The 15,868-nt window shown below is 67.5% G+C and overlaps 1 protein-coding gene and 1 long non-coding RNA gene across 2 annotated transcripts; one reads left to right on the forward strand and one right to left on the reverse strand.

Annotated features, from left to right (window-relative positions):
• Positions 1-1,165: 1,165 nt before the first annotated feature.
• Positions 1,166-3,376, reverse strand: LOC148590713 (uncharacterized). The gene is made up of 3 exons (XR_015914269.1): positions 3,247-3,376; positions 2,787-2,816; positions 1,166-1,207 (listed from the first exon to the last, which is right to left on the reverse strand). It is a non-coding gene; the product is annotated as an uncharacterized LOC148590713 (long non-coding RNA).
• Positions 3,377-3,513: 137 nt separating this feature from the next.
• On the forward strand, positions 3,514-10,147 carry MED29 (mediator complex subunit 29). Its single transcript, XM_088538671.1, has 4 exons — positions 3,514-3,735; positions 4,114-4,172; positions 5,099-5,183; positions 9,929-10,147. The coding sequence occupies exons 1-4, from the start codon at positions 3,526-3,528 to the stop codon at positions 10,145-10,147; spliced, it is 573 nt and encodes a 190-aa protein (XP_088394797.1). The 5' UTR covers positions 3,514-3,525.
• Positions 10,148-15,868: the final 5,721 nt, after the last annotated feature.

The raw sequence follows: 15,868 nt of genomic DNA on the forward strand, positions 1-15,868 counted from the left end.
TGCACGAACCTGTCCCCAACGTGTCCCCAACGTGTCCCCAACGTGTCCCCAATGTGTCCCCAATGCGGCCTCTCCACCCCCACATGTCCCCAACGTGTCCCCAACGTGTCCCCAACGTGTCCCCAATGGGGCCTCTCCACCCCCACATGTCCCCAACGTGTCCCCAACGTGTTCCCAGCGTGGCCTCTCCACCCCCCCCATGTCCCCAGTGTGTCCCCAACGTGTCCCCAGTGCAGCCTCTCCACCCCCACGTGTCCCCAATGTGTCCCCAATGTGTCCCCAACGTGTCCCCAGCGTGGCCTCTCCACCCCCACGTGTCCCCAGTATGTCCCCAACGTGTCCCCAATGGGGTCTCTCCACCCCCACGTGTCCCCAGTGTGTCCCCAATGTGTCCCAAACGTGTCCCCAACGTGTCCCCAATGCGGCCTCTCCACCCCCACATGTCCCCAGCGTGTCCCCATGTCCCCAGCGTGTCCCCTCCACCCCCACATGTCCCCAGCATGTCCCCAGCATGTCCCCAGGGTGTCCCCAGCATGTCCCCAATGTGTCCCCTCCACCCCGTGTCCCCAATGCGTCCCCAATGTGTCCTCGTGTCCCCAATGTGTCCCCACAGCCCCCAGAGCACCCACCCCCCCCCCCCGAATTTCCCCTCCCCCCAGCACCCCAAGGAGATTCCCCTGCTCCCAAGCCCCGCCCCCTTTCCCCGGGGGGGGGCCAACGTGACACGCCCCCCACCCCTCTGTGCCCCCCCAAATGCCACGTGGCTCACCCCAAATGTGCCCCCCCGTGAGGCCCCGCCCCCACCAGCGAGGCTCCTCCCCCTCGTGCTCCCTGCTCCCCCCGCCCCCATCCAGGCCCCTCCCCCTGCCCCCCCGCCCCATCCAGGCCCCTCCCCCTGCCCCCCCCGCGCCCCCGAGGCTCCTCCCCCCGCTCCCCTCGAGGCCCCTCCCCCTGCTCCCCCCACGCCCCTCGAGGCTCCTCCCCCCGCTCCCCCCGCCCCCCTCGAGGCCCCTCCTCCCTGCTCCCCCCGCCCCCCTCGAGGCTCCTCCCCCTGCTCCCCCCGCCCGCAGCGAGGCCCCTCCCCCCGGCCCGGTGCCGGTGCCGGTTCCGGTACCGGTTCTGGTCGAACGGGTACGTGATGAACTTGGGGTCGAAGGGGATGTCGGGGAGGCTGTTGCAGAACTTGACCCGGCAGACGACCCCCGACCTGGGGGGGCGTCAGTGACCCCCGCCTGGGGACACCCCCCCCCCCCGAGAGGGGACACCCCCCCAGTGGGGACACCCCCCCCAAATGGGGACACCCCCCGCCTGGGGACACCCCCCGCCTGGGGACACCCCCCCAATGGGGACACCCCCCCCAGGGGACAACCCCCCATGGGGACACCCCCAACATGGGGACACCCCCCCAAATGGGGACACCCCCCCCATGGGGACACCCCCCCCGAGAGGGGACACCCCCAACACGGGGACACCCCCCCAATGGGGACAACCCCCCATGGGGACACCCCTAACATGGGGACACCCCCCCCATGGGGACACCCCCCCCCATGGGGACACCCCCTGCCTGGGGACACCCCCAACATGGGGACACCCCCCCGCCTGGGGACACCCCCCTCAAATGGGGACAACCCCCCATGGGGACACCCCCTGCCTGGGGACACCCCCAACATGGGGACACCCCCCAATGGGGACACCCCCCCCAGGGGACAACCCCCCATGGGGACACCCCCAACATGGGGACACCCCCCCAAATGGGGGCACCCTCACCCAGGAGACACCCCCCTATAAGGGAGCTCTGGGGTACAGGGGGCTCTGGGGGGCCCTATAGGGTGGGGGGGGCTATAGGATGGGGGGTGTCTATAGGGTGGACTGGCCTATAGGGGGCAGAGCATTCTATAGGGTACATGGAGATCTATAGGGTATGAACGTGCCTATAAAATGAGAGGGTCTATAGGCTACACGGACATATATACAATATGGGGGTGCCTATAGGGTATGAGTGGATTTATAGGGTGGGGGAATCTACAGCATGGGGGAAATCTATAGGATGAGGGATCTATAGCATGGGGAGATCTATAGGGTGAAGGCCCCTATAGCACAGGGAGTATCAGATCTATAGGATAGGGGATCTATGGGGCGGGATCTATAGGGTGGGGGTTCCTATAGGGTGGGGGGATCTATGGGAGGGGATCTATAGGGTGGGGGTTCCTATAGGGCGGGGGGATCTATGGGGCGGGATCTATAGGGTGGGGGTTCCTATAGGGTGGGGGGATCTATGGGGCGGGATCTATAGGGTGGGGGTTCCTATAGGGCTGGGGGATCTATGGGAGGGGATCTATAGGGTGGGGGTTCCTATAGGGCGGGGGGATCTATGGGAGGGGATCTATAGGATGGGGGTTCCTATAGGGCTGGGGGATCTATGGGGCGGGATCTATAGGGTGGGGGTTCCTATAGGGCGGGGGGATCTATGGGGCGGGATCTATAGGGTGGGGGTTCCTATAGGGCAGGGGGATCTATGGGAGGGGATCTATAGGATGGGGGTTCCTATAGGGTGGGGGATCTATGGGAGGGGATCTATAGGGTGGGGGTTCCTATAGGGCAGGGGGATCTATGGGGCGGGATCTATAGGGTGGGGGTTCCTATAGGTCAGGGGGATCTATGGGGCGGGATCTATAGGGTGGGGGTTCCTATAGGGCGGGGGGATCTATGGGGCGGGATCTATAGGGTGGGGGTTCCTATAGGGCGGGGGGATCTATGGGGCCCCTATAGGTCCCGGCCCCACTCACCGCTCGGGGAGGGTCCGGTGGGAGCTGGGCCTGGGGGGGAGGGGGGGAGTCAGTTGGGGGGGCGCCCCCCGCGGTGACGTCATCACCCCCCCGTGGTGACGTCATCAAGGGGTGACATCACCCCCTCACCCCTGTGATGTCATCAGGGACCTCCTCCCCCCCACCACCCCTGTGATGCCATCGTGACCCGCTCCCAGCCCTGTGATGTCATCAAGGGAACTCGCCCCAGCCTTGTGATGTCATCCAATACCCCCCTTGTGACGTCATGAAAACCCCACCCCCATGTCATGTGATGCCTCAACACCGAGCCCCCCCCGCTCCATGACATCATCAAGCGCTCCCACGTGACCCTCACGCCCCTCCCCCCTGCAGCCTCCCCCCGCCCAGGCGCCATGACGTCACCACCCCCCGCCGTGATGTCACGGCCGTGACGCAGCGCCGCGCGCCGGAAGGGCGGTACCTGTGGCCCGGCTCCTCCCGCTGCGCCTGCGTCTGGATGGTGGGAGCCATGGCGGCAACCGGAACCGGCACCGGAACCGGAACCGGGAGCGGGAGGAAAGCCGGGACGGCGGCGCCGCTGGGCAGGCGCCGCCGGGGACACCCGCGGCCGGAAGTGCGGGCGCCGCTTCCGGCAGCCGCGAGGGCCCCTGGCGGCGTAGCGTCACTTCCGGGCGGGCAGAAGCGCGCGTGCGCGCGCGCGGAGGCGGGCGGGAGCGGAAGCGAAGCGGGGCGCCTCAAGATGGCGGCGCCCGCGCAGCAGCCGCCGCCGCCGGCCGGGGCGGGGCCGCCGCTGCCCGCGGCGGGGGCGGGGCCGGCGGCCGGGGCGGGGCCGGCGGCGGGGGCGGCGCTTCCGGCGCAGGTGGCGGCGGCGGCGGCCGCGCAGGCGCAGGACTTCGACCCCGTGCAGCGGTTCCGGCTGCTGCTGCCGCAGCTCAAGGAGAGCCTGCAGGTGGGCGGGGCCTGCAGGTGGGCGGGGCCTGCCGCGGGGAAGGGGCGGGGCTTGCCGCCGGGAATGGGCGGGACGCCGGAGAGGGCGGGGCTGCTGCCGAGAGGGGGCGGGGCCGCCGCCAAGGGAGGGGCGGGGCCTGTCGCCGGGGTGGGGGCGGTGCTTTGAGAAGGGGCGGGGCCGCCTGCGGGAATGGGCGGGGCTTGGAGAAGGGGCGGGGCCGGCGCCCTGTTGGGCGCCTTGTCCCAATCGGTCCTTTTGGGGGGGGGGGGGGTGACACTGCTGTCCCCATGTCCCCGCCCGGGGAGGGGGGGGCCTGTGTTGGTGACACGTTGGTGACACGTTGGTGACACGTTGGTGGCCGCGTCTCCCCCCCCCCAGACGCTGATGAAGGTGGCGGCCCAGAACCTGGTGCAGAACTCGAGCATCGACACGGGGCAGTGAGTGCGGCCTGTCCCCAACCCCGGGGACCGACCTGTCCCCGTGACCACCCTGTCCCCATGTCCCCAACCCCCACGACCGCCCTGTCCCTGTGTCCCCAACCCCGGGGACCGACCTGTCCCCGTGTCCCCAACCCCGGGACCGCCCCGGCCCCGTGTCCCCAACCCTGGGGACCGACCTGTCCCTGTGTCCCCGCGACTGCCCTGTCCCCGTGTCCCCAACCCCATGACCACCCCGGCCCCATGTCCCCAACCCCGGGGACCGACCTGTCCCCGTGTCCCCGCGACTGCCCTGTCCCCGTGTCCCCAACCCTGGGACCGCCCCCCGCCCCGTGTCCCCAACCCTGGTGACCTCCCTGTCCCCGTGTCCCCATGACCACCCTGTCCCCGTGTCCCCAACCCTGGGACTGCCCCGGCCCCGTGTCCCCAACCCCGGGGACCGACCTGTCCCCGTGTCCCCGTGACCACCCTGTCCCCGTGTCCCCAACCCCGGGACTGCCCCAGCCCCGTGTCCCCAACCCCGGGGACCGACCTGTCCCCATGTCCTCACGACCGCCCTGTCCCCATGTCCCCAACCCTGGGACCGCCCCCGCCCCGTGTCCCCAACCCTGGTGACCTCCCTGTCCCCGTGTCCCCGTGACCACCCTGTCCCCGTGTCCCCAACCCCCACGACCGCCCTGTCCCCATGTCCCCAACCCTGGTGACCCCCCTTGTCCCCGTGTCCCCATTTGTCACCAGAGACCCCCCCCGTCCCCATGTTCGCACTCCAAGGATACCCCTGTCCCCCTGTCCCTGCCCCAGTGACGCCCCCATCCCTGTGTCCCCACCCCGGTGACTGCTGTCCCTGTGTCCCCATGTCCCCCGGTGACACCGCTGTCCCCATGTCCCCCCCCCCCGGTGACACCGCTGTCCCCGTGTCCCCGCAGGAAGAGCGCGGACGGGGCCCTGCAGCGCTTCGACAAGAGCCTGGAGGAGTTCTACGCGCTGTGCGACCAGCTGGAGCTGTGCCTGGTGGGTGACCCGGGGTGGCACCGTGTCCCCAAGGGTGGCACCGTGTCCCCAAGGGTGGCACCATGTCCCCAAGGGTGGCACTGCATCCCCAAGGGGGGTACTGCCTCCCCAGGGTGGCACCATGTCCCCAAGGGTGGCACCGCGTCTCCTAGGGTGCCACTGCGTCCCCTAGGGTGCCATCACGTCCCCTAGGGTGGCACCGTGTCCCCAAGGTGCCACCATGTCCCCAAGGGTGGCACCATGTCCCCAAGGGGGGCACTGCCTCCCCAGGGTGGCACCATGTCCCCAAGGGTGGCACCGTGTCTCCTAGGGTGCCACTGCGTCCCCTAGGGTGCCATCACGTCCCCTAGGGTGGCACCATGTCCCCAGGGTGCCACCATGTCCCCAAGGGTGGCACCATGTCCCCAAGGGGGGCGCTGCCTCCCCAAGGTGTCACCATGTCCCCAAGGGTGGCACCGTGTCTCCTAGGGTGCCACTGCGTCCCCTAGGGTGCCATCACGTCCCCTAGGGTGGCACCGTGTCCCCAGGGTGCCACCATGTCCCCAAGGGTGGCACCACGTCCCCAAGGGGGGTACTGCCTCCCCAGGGTGGCACCATGTCCCCAAGGATGGCACCGCGTCTCCTAGGGTGCCACTGCGTCCCCTAGGGTGCCATCACGTCCCCTAGGGTGGCACCGTGTCCCCAGGGTGCCACCATGTCCCCAAGGGTGGCACCATGTCCCCAAGGGGGGCGCTGCCTCCCCAAGGTGTCACCATGTCCCCAAGGGTGGCACCGTGTCTCCTAGGGTGCCACTGCGTCCCCTAGGGTGCCATCACGTCCCCTAGGGTGGCACCGTGTCCCCAAGGTGCCACCATGTCCCCAAGGGTGGCACCGCGTCCCCAAGGGGGGTACTGCCTCCCCAAGGTGTCACCATGTCCCCAAGGGTGGCACCGTGTCTCCTAGGGTGCCACTGCGTCCCCTAGGGTGCCATCACGTCCCCTAGGGTGGCACCGTGTCCCCAAGGGTGGCACCCTGTCCCCAAGGGTGGCACTGCGTCCCAAAGGGGGGTACTGCCTCCCCAGGGTGGCACCATCTCCCCAAGGGTGGCACCGTGTCTCCTAGGGTGCCACTGCGTCCCCTAGGGCGCCATCACGTCCCCTAGGGTGGCACCATGTCCCCAGGGTGCCACCCTGTCCCCAAGGGTGGCACCATGTCCCCAAGGGGGGTACTGCCTCCCCAAGGTGTCACCATGTCCCCAAGGATGGCACCGCGTCTCCTAGGGTGCCACTGCGTCCCCTAGGGTGCCATCACGTCCCCTAGGGTGGCACCGTGTCCCAGAGTGCCACCATGTCCCCAAGGGTGGCACCGCGTCCCCAAGGGGGGTACTGCCTCCCCAGGGTGGCACCATGTCCCCAAGGGTGGCACCGTGTCTCCTAGGGTGCCACTGCGTCCCCTAGGGTGCCATCACGTCCCCTAGGGTGGCACCGTGTCCCCAAGGTGGCACCGTGTCCCCAAGGTGCCACCATGTCCCCAAGGGTGGCACCGCGTCCCCAAGGGGGGTACTGCCTCCCCAGGGTGCCATCACGTCCCCTAGGGTGTCACTGTGTCCCCAGGATGTCACTATGTCCCCTGGGGTGTTCTCGTGTTCCCAGGGGCATCCTAGTGTCCCCCAGGGCACTCCACCGGGGGTGACATCCCCTCGTCCCTACTGCGCTGACGTCCCCATTGTCCCCACCGTGGTGACATTGTCCTCGTCCCCACCGCAGTGACCTGGTCCTTGTCCCCACCATGGTGACATTTCCATTGTCCCCGCCGCCATGGCGTCCCCTCATCCCCGCCGTGGTGACGTCCCCATTGTCCCTACCACGGTGACATCCCCTTATCCCCACCATGGTGGCATTCCCATTGTCCCCACCGTAGTGATGTCCCCCTCATCCCCTCCACGGTGACGTCCCCTTATCCCCACCATGGTGGCATTGCCATTGTCCCCACCATAGTGACATCCCCCTCGTCCCCACCGTGGTGACGTCCCCCTCATCCCCTCTGCGATGACGTCCCCTTATCCCAGCATGGTGGCATTGTCATTGTCCCCACTGTGGTGACGTCCCCCCTCACCCCCACCGCGGTGACGTCCTCTTATCCCCACCATGGTGGCATTGCCGTTGTCCCCACCATAGTGACGTCCCCCCTCATCCCCTCCGTGGTGACATCCGCCTCGTCCCCTCCGTGGTGACATCCCCATTGTCCCTACCATGGTGACATCCCCTTATCCCCACCATGGTGGCACTGCCATTGTCCCCACCGTGGTGACGTCCCCGTTGTCCCCTCCATGGTGACGTCCCCTTATCCCAACCATGGTGGCATTGTCATTGTCCCTTCCGTGGTGACGTCCCCATTGTCCCTACCACGGTGACATCCCCTTATCTCCACCATGGTGGCATTGCCGTTGTCCCCACCATAGTGACGTTCCCCCTCATCCCCGCCATGGTGACGTCCCCCTTATCCTCGTCATGGTGGCATTGCCATTGTCCCCACCATGGTGACATCCCCCTCGTCCCCACCGCGGTGACATCCCCTTATCCCAGCATGGTGGCATTGTCATTGTCCCCTCTCTGGTGACGTGCCCTCATCCCCGCCATAGTGACGTCCCCATTGTCCATACCACGGTGATGTCCCCTTATCCCCGCCACGGTGGCATTGCCATTGTCCCCTCCGCGGTGACGTCCCCCCTCATCCCCTCCGCAGTGACATCCCCATTGTCCCTACCATGGTGACATCCCCTTACCCCCACCATGGTGGCATTGCCGTTGTCCCCACCATAGTGACGTCCCCCTCGTCCCCTCCATGGTGACATCCCCTTATCCCAGCATGGTGGCATTGCCATTGTCCCCACCATAGTGACATCCCCCTCGTCCCCTCCGCGGTGACATCCCCATTGTCCCTACCACGGTGACATCTCCTTATCCCCACCATGGTGGCAGTGCCATTGTCCCCACCATGGTGACGTCCCCCTCATCCCCACCGCGGTGACGTCCTCTTATCCCCACCATGGTGGCATTGCCATTGTCCCCACCATAGTGATGTCTCCCTTATCCCCTCCGTGGTGACGTCCCCCTTATCCCCACCATGGTGGCATTGTCATTGTCCCCACCGTAGTGATGTCCCCCCTCGTCCCCACCACGGTGACGTCCCCTTATCCCCACCATGGAGGCATTCCCATTGTCCCCACCGTGGTGACATCCCCCTCGTCCCCACCGTGGTGACATCCCCCTTGTTCCCACTGCGGTGATCTCCCCTTATCTCAGCATGGTGGCATTGCCATTGTCCCCACCATAGTGACGTCCCCCCTCGTCCGCACCATGGTGACATCCCCCTCGTCCCCACCACGGTGACATCCCCTCGTTACCACCTCGGTGACATCCCCTTATCCCAGCATGGTGGCATTGCCATTGTCCCCACCATAGTGACATCCCCCTCGTCCCCTCTGCGGTGACATCCCCATTGTCCCTACCACGGTGACGTCCCCTTATCCCCACCATGGTGGCAGCGCCATTGTCCCCACCATGGTGACGTCCCCCTCATCCCCACCGCGGTGACGTCCCCTTATCCCCACCATGGTGGCATTGTCATTGTCCCCACCGCGGTGACATCCCCTTATCCCCTCCGCGGTGACATCCCCTTATCCCACCATGGTGGCATTGTCATTGTCCCCACCATGGTGACGTCCCCCTCGTCCCCTCCGCGGTGACGTCCCCCTCGTCCCCACCATGGTGGCATTGCCATTGTCCCCACCGTGGTGACGTCTCCCTTATCCCCACCGCGGTGACATCCCCTTGTTCCCACCACAGTGATGTCCCCTTATCCCCACCATGGTGGCATTGTCATTGTCCCCACCATGGTGACGTCCCCCTCATCCCCACCGCGGTGACGTCCCCTTATCCCCACCATGGTGGCATTGTCATTGTCCCCACCGTAGTGATGTCCCCCCTCGTCCCCACCGCAGTGATGTCCCCTTATCCCCACCATGGAGGCATTCCCATTGTCCCCACCATAGTGACGTCCCCCTCGTCCCCTCCGCGGTGACGTCCCCATTGTCCCTACCACGGTGACGTCCCCTTATCCCCACCATGGTGGCATTGCCGTTGTCCTCACCATAGTGACGTCCCCCTCGTCCCCTCCATGGTGACGTCCCCTTATCCCAACCATGGTGGCATTGTCATTGTCCCTTTCGTGGTGACGTCCCCATTGTCCCTACCACGGTGACGTCCCCTTATCCCCACCATGGTGGCATTGCCATTGTCCCCACCATAGTGACGTCCCCCTCGTCCCCACCGCAGTGACGTCCCCTTATCCCCACCATGGTGGCATTGCCATTGTCCCCACCGTGGTGACGTCTCCCTTATCCCCACCGCGGTGACATCCCCTTGTTCCCACCACAGTGATGTCCCCTTATCCCCACCATGGTGGCATTGTCATTGTCCCCACCGTAGTGATGTCCCCCCTCGTCCCCACCACGGTGACGTCCCCTTATCCCCACCATGGAGGCATTCCCATTGTCCCCACCGTGGTGACATCCACCTCGTCCCCACCACGGTGACATCCCCTCGTTACCACCTCGGTGACATCCCCTTATCCCAGCATGGTGGCATTGCCATTGTCCCCACCATAGTGACATCCCCCTCATCCCCTCCGCGGTGATGTCCCCCATTGTCCCCCCCGCGGTGACACTGCTGACGCCGTCCCCAATGTCCCGGATGTCCCCGCAGCGGCTGGCGCACGAGTGCCTCTCGCAGAGCTTTGACAGCGCCAAGCACTCGCCCACGCTGGTCCCCACGGCCACCAAGCCCGAGGCGGCGGCCGGCGAGAGCCTCCCCTACACCCAGTACCTGCCGCTGGCCAAGGCGCAGATCGCGGGCGCCAAGGACATCCACACGGCGCTGCTGGAGGGCGCCAACAAGATCACGGGGCGCCTGCCCGCGCCCTGAGGACATCGGGGACATCGGGGACATTGGGGACATCCAGGACATCCGGGACATCCGGGACATCCGGGAGATCAGGGACATCCGGGACATGGGGGGTAATGGGGACAGTGGGGACATCCACACGGCGCTGCTGGAGGGCGCCAACAAGATCACGGGGCGCCTGCCCGCGCCCTGAGGACATCGGGGACATCGGGGACATCCGAGAGATTGGGGACATCCAGGACATCCGGGAGATCAGGGACATCCGGGACATGGGGGGTAACGGGGACAGTGGGGACATCCACACGGCGCTGCTGGAGGGCGCCAACAAGATCACGGGGCGCCTGCCCGCACCCTGAGCCCTGGGGACATCGGGGACATCCAGGACATTGGGGACATCCAGGACATTGGGGACATCCAGAACATGGGGGACATGGGGGATAATGGGGACAGTGGGGACATCCACACGGCGCTGCTGGAGGGCGCCAACAAGATCACGGGGCGCCTGCCCGCGCCCTGAGCCCTGGGGACATCGGGGACATCCGGGACATTGGGGACATCCAGGACATTGGGGACATGTGGGACATGGGGGGTAATGGGGACAGCGGGGACATCCACACGGCGCTGCTGGAGGGCGCCAACAAGATCACGGGGCGCCTGCCCGCGCCCTGAGCCCTGGGGACATCGGGGACATCCAGGACATTGGGGACATCCGGGACATTGGGGACATCCGGGACATTGGGGACATCCAGGACATGGGGGACATGGGGGGTAATGGGGACAGTGGGGACATCCACACGGCGCTGCTGGAGGGCGCCAACAAGATCACGGGGCGCCTGCCCGCGCCCTGAGGACATCGGGGACATCGGGGACATCCAGGACATTGGGGACATCCGGGACATTGGGGACATCCGGGACATGGGGGGTAACGGGGACAGCGGGGACATCCACACGGCGCTGCTGGAGGGTGCCAACAAGATCACGGGGCGCCTGCCCGCGCCCTGAGGACATCGGGGACATTGGGGACATCTGGGACATGGGGGACATCCAGGACATTGGGGACATCTGGGACATTGGGGACATCCGGGACATTGGGGACATCCAGGACATGGGGGACATGGGGGGTAATGGGGACAGTGGGGACATCCACACGGCGCTGCTGGAGGGCGCCAACAAGATCACGGGGCGCCTGCCCGCGCCCTGAGGACATCGGGGACATCCGGGACATTGGGGACATCCGGGACATTGGGGACATGCGGGACATGGGGGGTAATGGGGACAGTGGGGACACCCACACGGCGCTGCTGGAGGGCGCCAACAAGATCACGGGGCGCCTGCCCGCGCCCTGAGGACATCAGGGACATTGGGGACATCCGGGACATTGGGGACATCCAGGACATGGGGGACATCGGGGACATGGGGGGTAATGGGGACATGGGGGGTAACGGGGACAGCGGGGACATCCACACGGCGCTGCTGGAGGGCGCCAACAAGATCACGGGGCCCCTGCCCGCGCCCTGAGCCCTGGGGACATCCAGGACATTGGGGACATCCGGGACACTGGGGACATCCAGGACATGGGGGACATGGGGGATAATGGGGACAGTAGGGACATCCACACGGCGCTGCTGGAGGGCGCCAACAAGATCACGGGGCGCCTGCCCGCGCCCTGAGGACATCGGGGACATCGGGGACATCCGAGAGATTGGGGACATCCAGGACATCCGGGAGATCAGGGACATCCGGGACATGGGGGGTAACGGGGACAGTGGGGACATCCACACGGCGCTGCTGGAGGGTGCCAACAAGATCACGGGGCGCCTGCCCGCGCCCTGAGGACATCGGGGACATCCGGGACATTGGGGACATCCAGGACATCGGGGACATGGGGGGGTAACGGGGACAGCGGGGACATCCACACGGCGCTGCTGGAGGGCGCCAACAAGATCACGGGGCGCCTGCCCGCGCCCTGAGCCCTGGGGACATCGGGGACATCCAGGACATTGGGGACATCCGGGACATTGGGGACATCCGGGACATTCGGGAGTTTGGGGACATGGGGGACATGGGGGGTAATGGGGACAGTGGGGACATCCACACGGCGCTGCCGGAGGGCGCCAACAAGATCACGGGGCCCCTGCCTGAGCGTGGGGACACCGTGGGGACATCAGGGACACCGTGGGGACACTGGCCCCTATGGACCCCACGCGCGGTGTCCCCAGTGTCCCCTTATGGGTGTCCCAGGGATCACGGGCAAATTGTGTCCCCGTCCCCCCCCATCCCGGGACCACGGAGGCGCCCCCCACCCTGGGGACACCGTGGCAGGGATGTCCCCAAGGCGGGGGGTGACATTGAGGGGGGCGTGTGTCCCCCCCCCCGTGCAAATAAAACCTCAATAAATCAATAAATAAATTGGGTGAGTTCTTGGGGGGGGGAGGGTTTCGGGGGGAGGGGTCATTCGCCGGGGGCGGGGCTTTATTCCGGCCCCGCCCACTCCGTCAGTAGGCGAGTTAGGGGGAGGGGACTTTCCCGGGGCGGGGCGGATTGCAGGGGGGCCCCTCCCTCCCCGCGGTGACGTGTCCCGTGTCCCCGTGTCCCCCGCGGTGTTCCCGGCAGGATGAGTCACCGGGGCCGCGCCCGCCGTCACAGGCCCCGCCCCCTATGACGCGGCCTCGTGGCACCTCCCCCTTCCCGCCAGCGCGCTCGTGGCCCCGCCCCCGCAGCACCAGGCCCCGCCCCCGCAACGTCAGGCCCCGCCTCTCCCGCCACCGTGAGCTCATGGCCACGCCCCCCGTTTCCGGCGCGCCCCCCGTGAGCTCATGGTCACGCCCCCTCCTCGCCGCGCGCTGACGTCACGGCGGCGGGGCGGGGCCGCGCCCTATAAAGGCGCCGGCGCCCCAGGAGGAGCCGCTGCTGCCCCGAACGGTCCCGAACCGGCCCGAATCCCCCCGGACCGACCCGAATTCCCCCCGGACCGGCCCGGCCGCCGCCGCCATGACCGCTGCCGCGCTCGACCTCGCGCCGCCTCCCGGCTTCCAGGTACCGGCCTCTCTCCGGGACCCCCGAATCCCAGGAGCTCCCGAATCCCGGGAATCTCCCCCTTTAGGGCCGCCGGGTCCTCCCCGGGGTCCCTCGGGCCCCCCGCTTCTCCTCAGCGTCCCCCGTCCCCCTCCAGGGACCCCCGGGTGCCCCTCGAGTCCCCCAGCCCTCCCGGACCCTCCGTTTTCCCTTATTCCCCCCCAAATTCCCTTCGGGGCAGCTCCCGGACCCCCGGGCTCCCTCAGCCCCCGGGGGACTCTCCATTTTCCCTTATTCCCCCCCAAATCCGGCACCCCGGGGCCCTTCCTTGTGCTCCGATCCCCCCACCTCCCACCCCGGGCACCTCGGTGTCCGTTAATCTCCCCGGGACTCCCCATTTCTCCTTAATCTCCCCCAAATTCCCCTTGGGACTCCTGTCACCCCCCTGGGATTCCCGAATTACCCCCAAATCCCTCCCAGGGACCTGTTGTTCTTTCCCCCCCCCCCGCCTTCCCTATTTTATCCCCGTTTCCCTCCCCGCTGCCCCCGGAGGCTCCCGCAGCCCCGGGATGTCCCTGACCCCCGTCCCGTTCCCCCCCCCGCAGAGGCTGGAGCCCCCACGGCCCCCGCGCTCGCCCTGGACCGCGGAGCTCCCGCCGGATCCCCGGGAGCTGCTGGAGCTCCCGGAGCTGCTCCTGAACCCCCGGCAGCTCCTGCATTCCCGGGAGCTGCTCCTGGAGCTCCTGGAGATGCCGGAGCCGCAGCCCGGGCGGCTGCTCCGCTCCGCCAGCGCCCCCGAGGGCCGCCCGGTGCCGCCTCCCCCCGGTTTCGCCCCGCTGTCCCCGCCGCCGGTGTCGCCGCTGTCGCCGCCGCTGTCGCCGCGCTACAAGACCGAGCTGTGTCGCGCGTTCGCCGCCGACGGCCGCTGCCCCTACGGCGCCCGCTGCCAGTTCGCGCACGGCGCCGCCGAGCTCCGCGCCCGCCGCCACCCCCGGTACAAGACCCGGCCCTGCCGCAGCTTCCTGCGCTCCGGCGTCTGCCCCTACGGCGCCCGCTGCCTCTTCCTGCACGGAGCCGAGGAGCCCCCCGGGACCGGCACCGGGACCGGCTGGGACGGGGGGGACCCTCCCGTCGCTGTCGCCCCCCCGCGGCGCCTCCCCGTTTTCCACCGACTCTCCGGGTCGGCTTGAGGTGGGGGGAGGCGGTGGGGGCCCCCCAGGGGGTGGGGACCCCCCCCCCCCGGCTCGTGGGACCCCCCCCTTCTGGGTGATGGGGACCCCCTTTGGGGACCCCCCCTCCTCTGATGGGGACCCCCTTTGGGGACCCCCCCTTCTGGGTGATGGGGACCCCCTGGTGATGGGACCCCCTTTGGGGATCCCCCTCCCATGATGGGGACCCCCTTTGGGGACCCCTCTTCTGGGTGATAGGGACCCCCTGGTGATGGGACCCCCTTTGGGGATCCCCCTCCCATGATGGGGACCCCCTTTGGGGACCCCCCCTCCTCTCCTGAGGATTTCCCCCCCCCCAGGTGATGGGACCCCCCCCCTAGGGGATTGAGTCCTTTTTGGGTGCCCCCTGTAGCAATAGGGACCCCCCCTGGGTAATGGGGACCCCCCCCTTTGGGTGCCCCCACCCCTGGGGTCCCTCCTTGCCCCCCCCCCCACCTGTTTTTGGGTGCCCCATGGGTGAAGCGGGGGGGCACTTTTTGCCCCCCCCACCCCTGGAATATTTTGGTGGGGGGATGACACTTATGTAGCAGAGCCCCTCAGGGTGGGGGGGGGACACCCCTGGGTGCCCCCTCCCTAATTACTGTAGCTTTAATATGGGGGGGGGGGGCTGGCAGGACCTGCCCCCCAACCCCTGTGTGTGGGGGGGTATTTATGGCTTTATTTATTGCCCCACTCTGGGGGGGGGGGGAGACATTCGGGTACCCTCTTTGTGGGGGGGGGTCCATGGGTCCCCCCAGTGTTCCCAAATTGGGGGGGACCCCCCCAAATTGGGGGGGTCAATCTGTGCCTTGCATTAATCTGATGCTGGGGGCCCTGCCCCGGATGCCTGGGCCCCTCTGTGGGACCCCTCCCCAGCCTGGTGCTGCCCCCCCCCCCCCCCCACTATTTAAGGACTAATTGATTTATTTATTGCTGCTATTTTGTACCGCGTTGATGCGATTTTTGTAATCCCCGGAGAGCTGCTCTATTTCCGGCCCGCCTGTTTTGGGGCAAAAGGGCCCTGTTTTGGTGAATAAAGTGTTGCCCTCCTTTGCCTGCCTCCTCCTTGTGTTGCTGGCGGGGGGCCCAGGCGTTCGGGTACCCTCCCCCCCCCTTAATTCCGGTGTCGTTTCCTGTGGAAAGAGGAAGGTTTTTTGGGGAAGGGGCGGGGCGTGCTGTGACGTGTCGGGGGAGGAAAACACGCGTGACCGGGTGACGTCACCACACGTGCATCCCTCTTTCCCCCGCCCCCATCCGGGAGGGCCCAGGCGTCCGGGAGCCAAAAAAGGCAACGGGGGTTGTGGTGCCTGCTGACGTGGGCGGCCCCGCCCGGACGCCGGGGCCCCTCGGCGGAACCGGTACCGGCCCCGGCTTCGTTAGTCCCCATTTATACCCCGGACGCCTGGGACACCCTCCAGCAATTGTTTCCCCTATAGGGACCCCTCTCTAGGGCGCGCTGGCCCTTTAAGGAAGCCCACCCCCCAAACAGGCCCCACCCACGCCCCTACTGGCCACGCCC

The sequence above is a fragment of the Tinamus guttatus genome, unplaced genomic scaffold (assembly GCF_059628265.1).
Source record: "Tinamus guttatus ecotype Peru unplaced genomic scaffold, ASM5962826v1 Tinamus_guttatus_pri_ptg001146l, whole genome shotgun sequence".
NCBI classification, from domain to species: domain Eukaryota; kingdom Metazoa; phylum Chordata; class Aves; order Tinamiformes; family Tinamidae; genus Tinamus; species Tinamus guttatus.

Bases quoted from the DNA above. Each gene is read 5' to 3' on its own strand.
- MED29 (XM_088538671.1), top strand. From the start codon at position 3,526: ATGGCGGCGCCCGCGCAGCAGCCGCCGCCGCCGGCCGGGGCGGGGCCG. The intron at 3,736-4,113 runs GTGGGCGGGGCC...CCCCCCCCCCAG, and splicing joins AGCTCAAGGAGAGCCTGCAG to ACGCTGATGAAGGTGGCGGC. The intron at 5,184-9,928 runs GTGGGTGACCCG...ATGTCCCCGCAG, and splicing joins ACCAGCTGGAGCTGTGCCTG to CGGCTGGCGCACGAGTGCCT.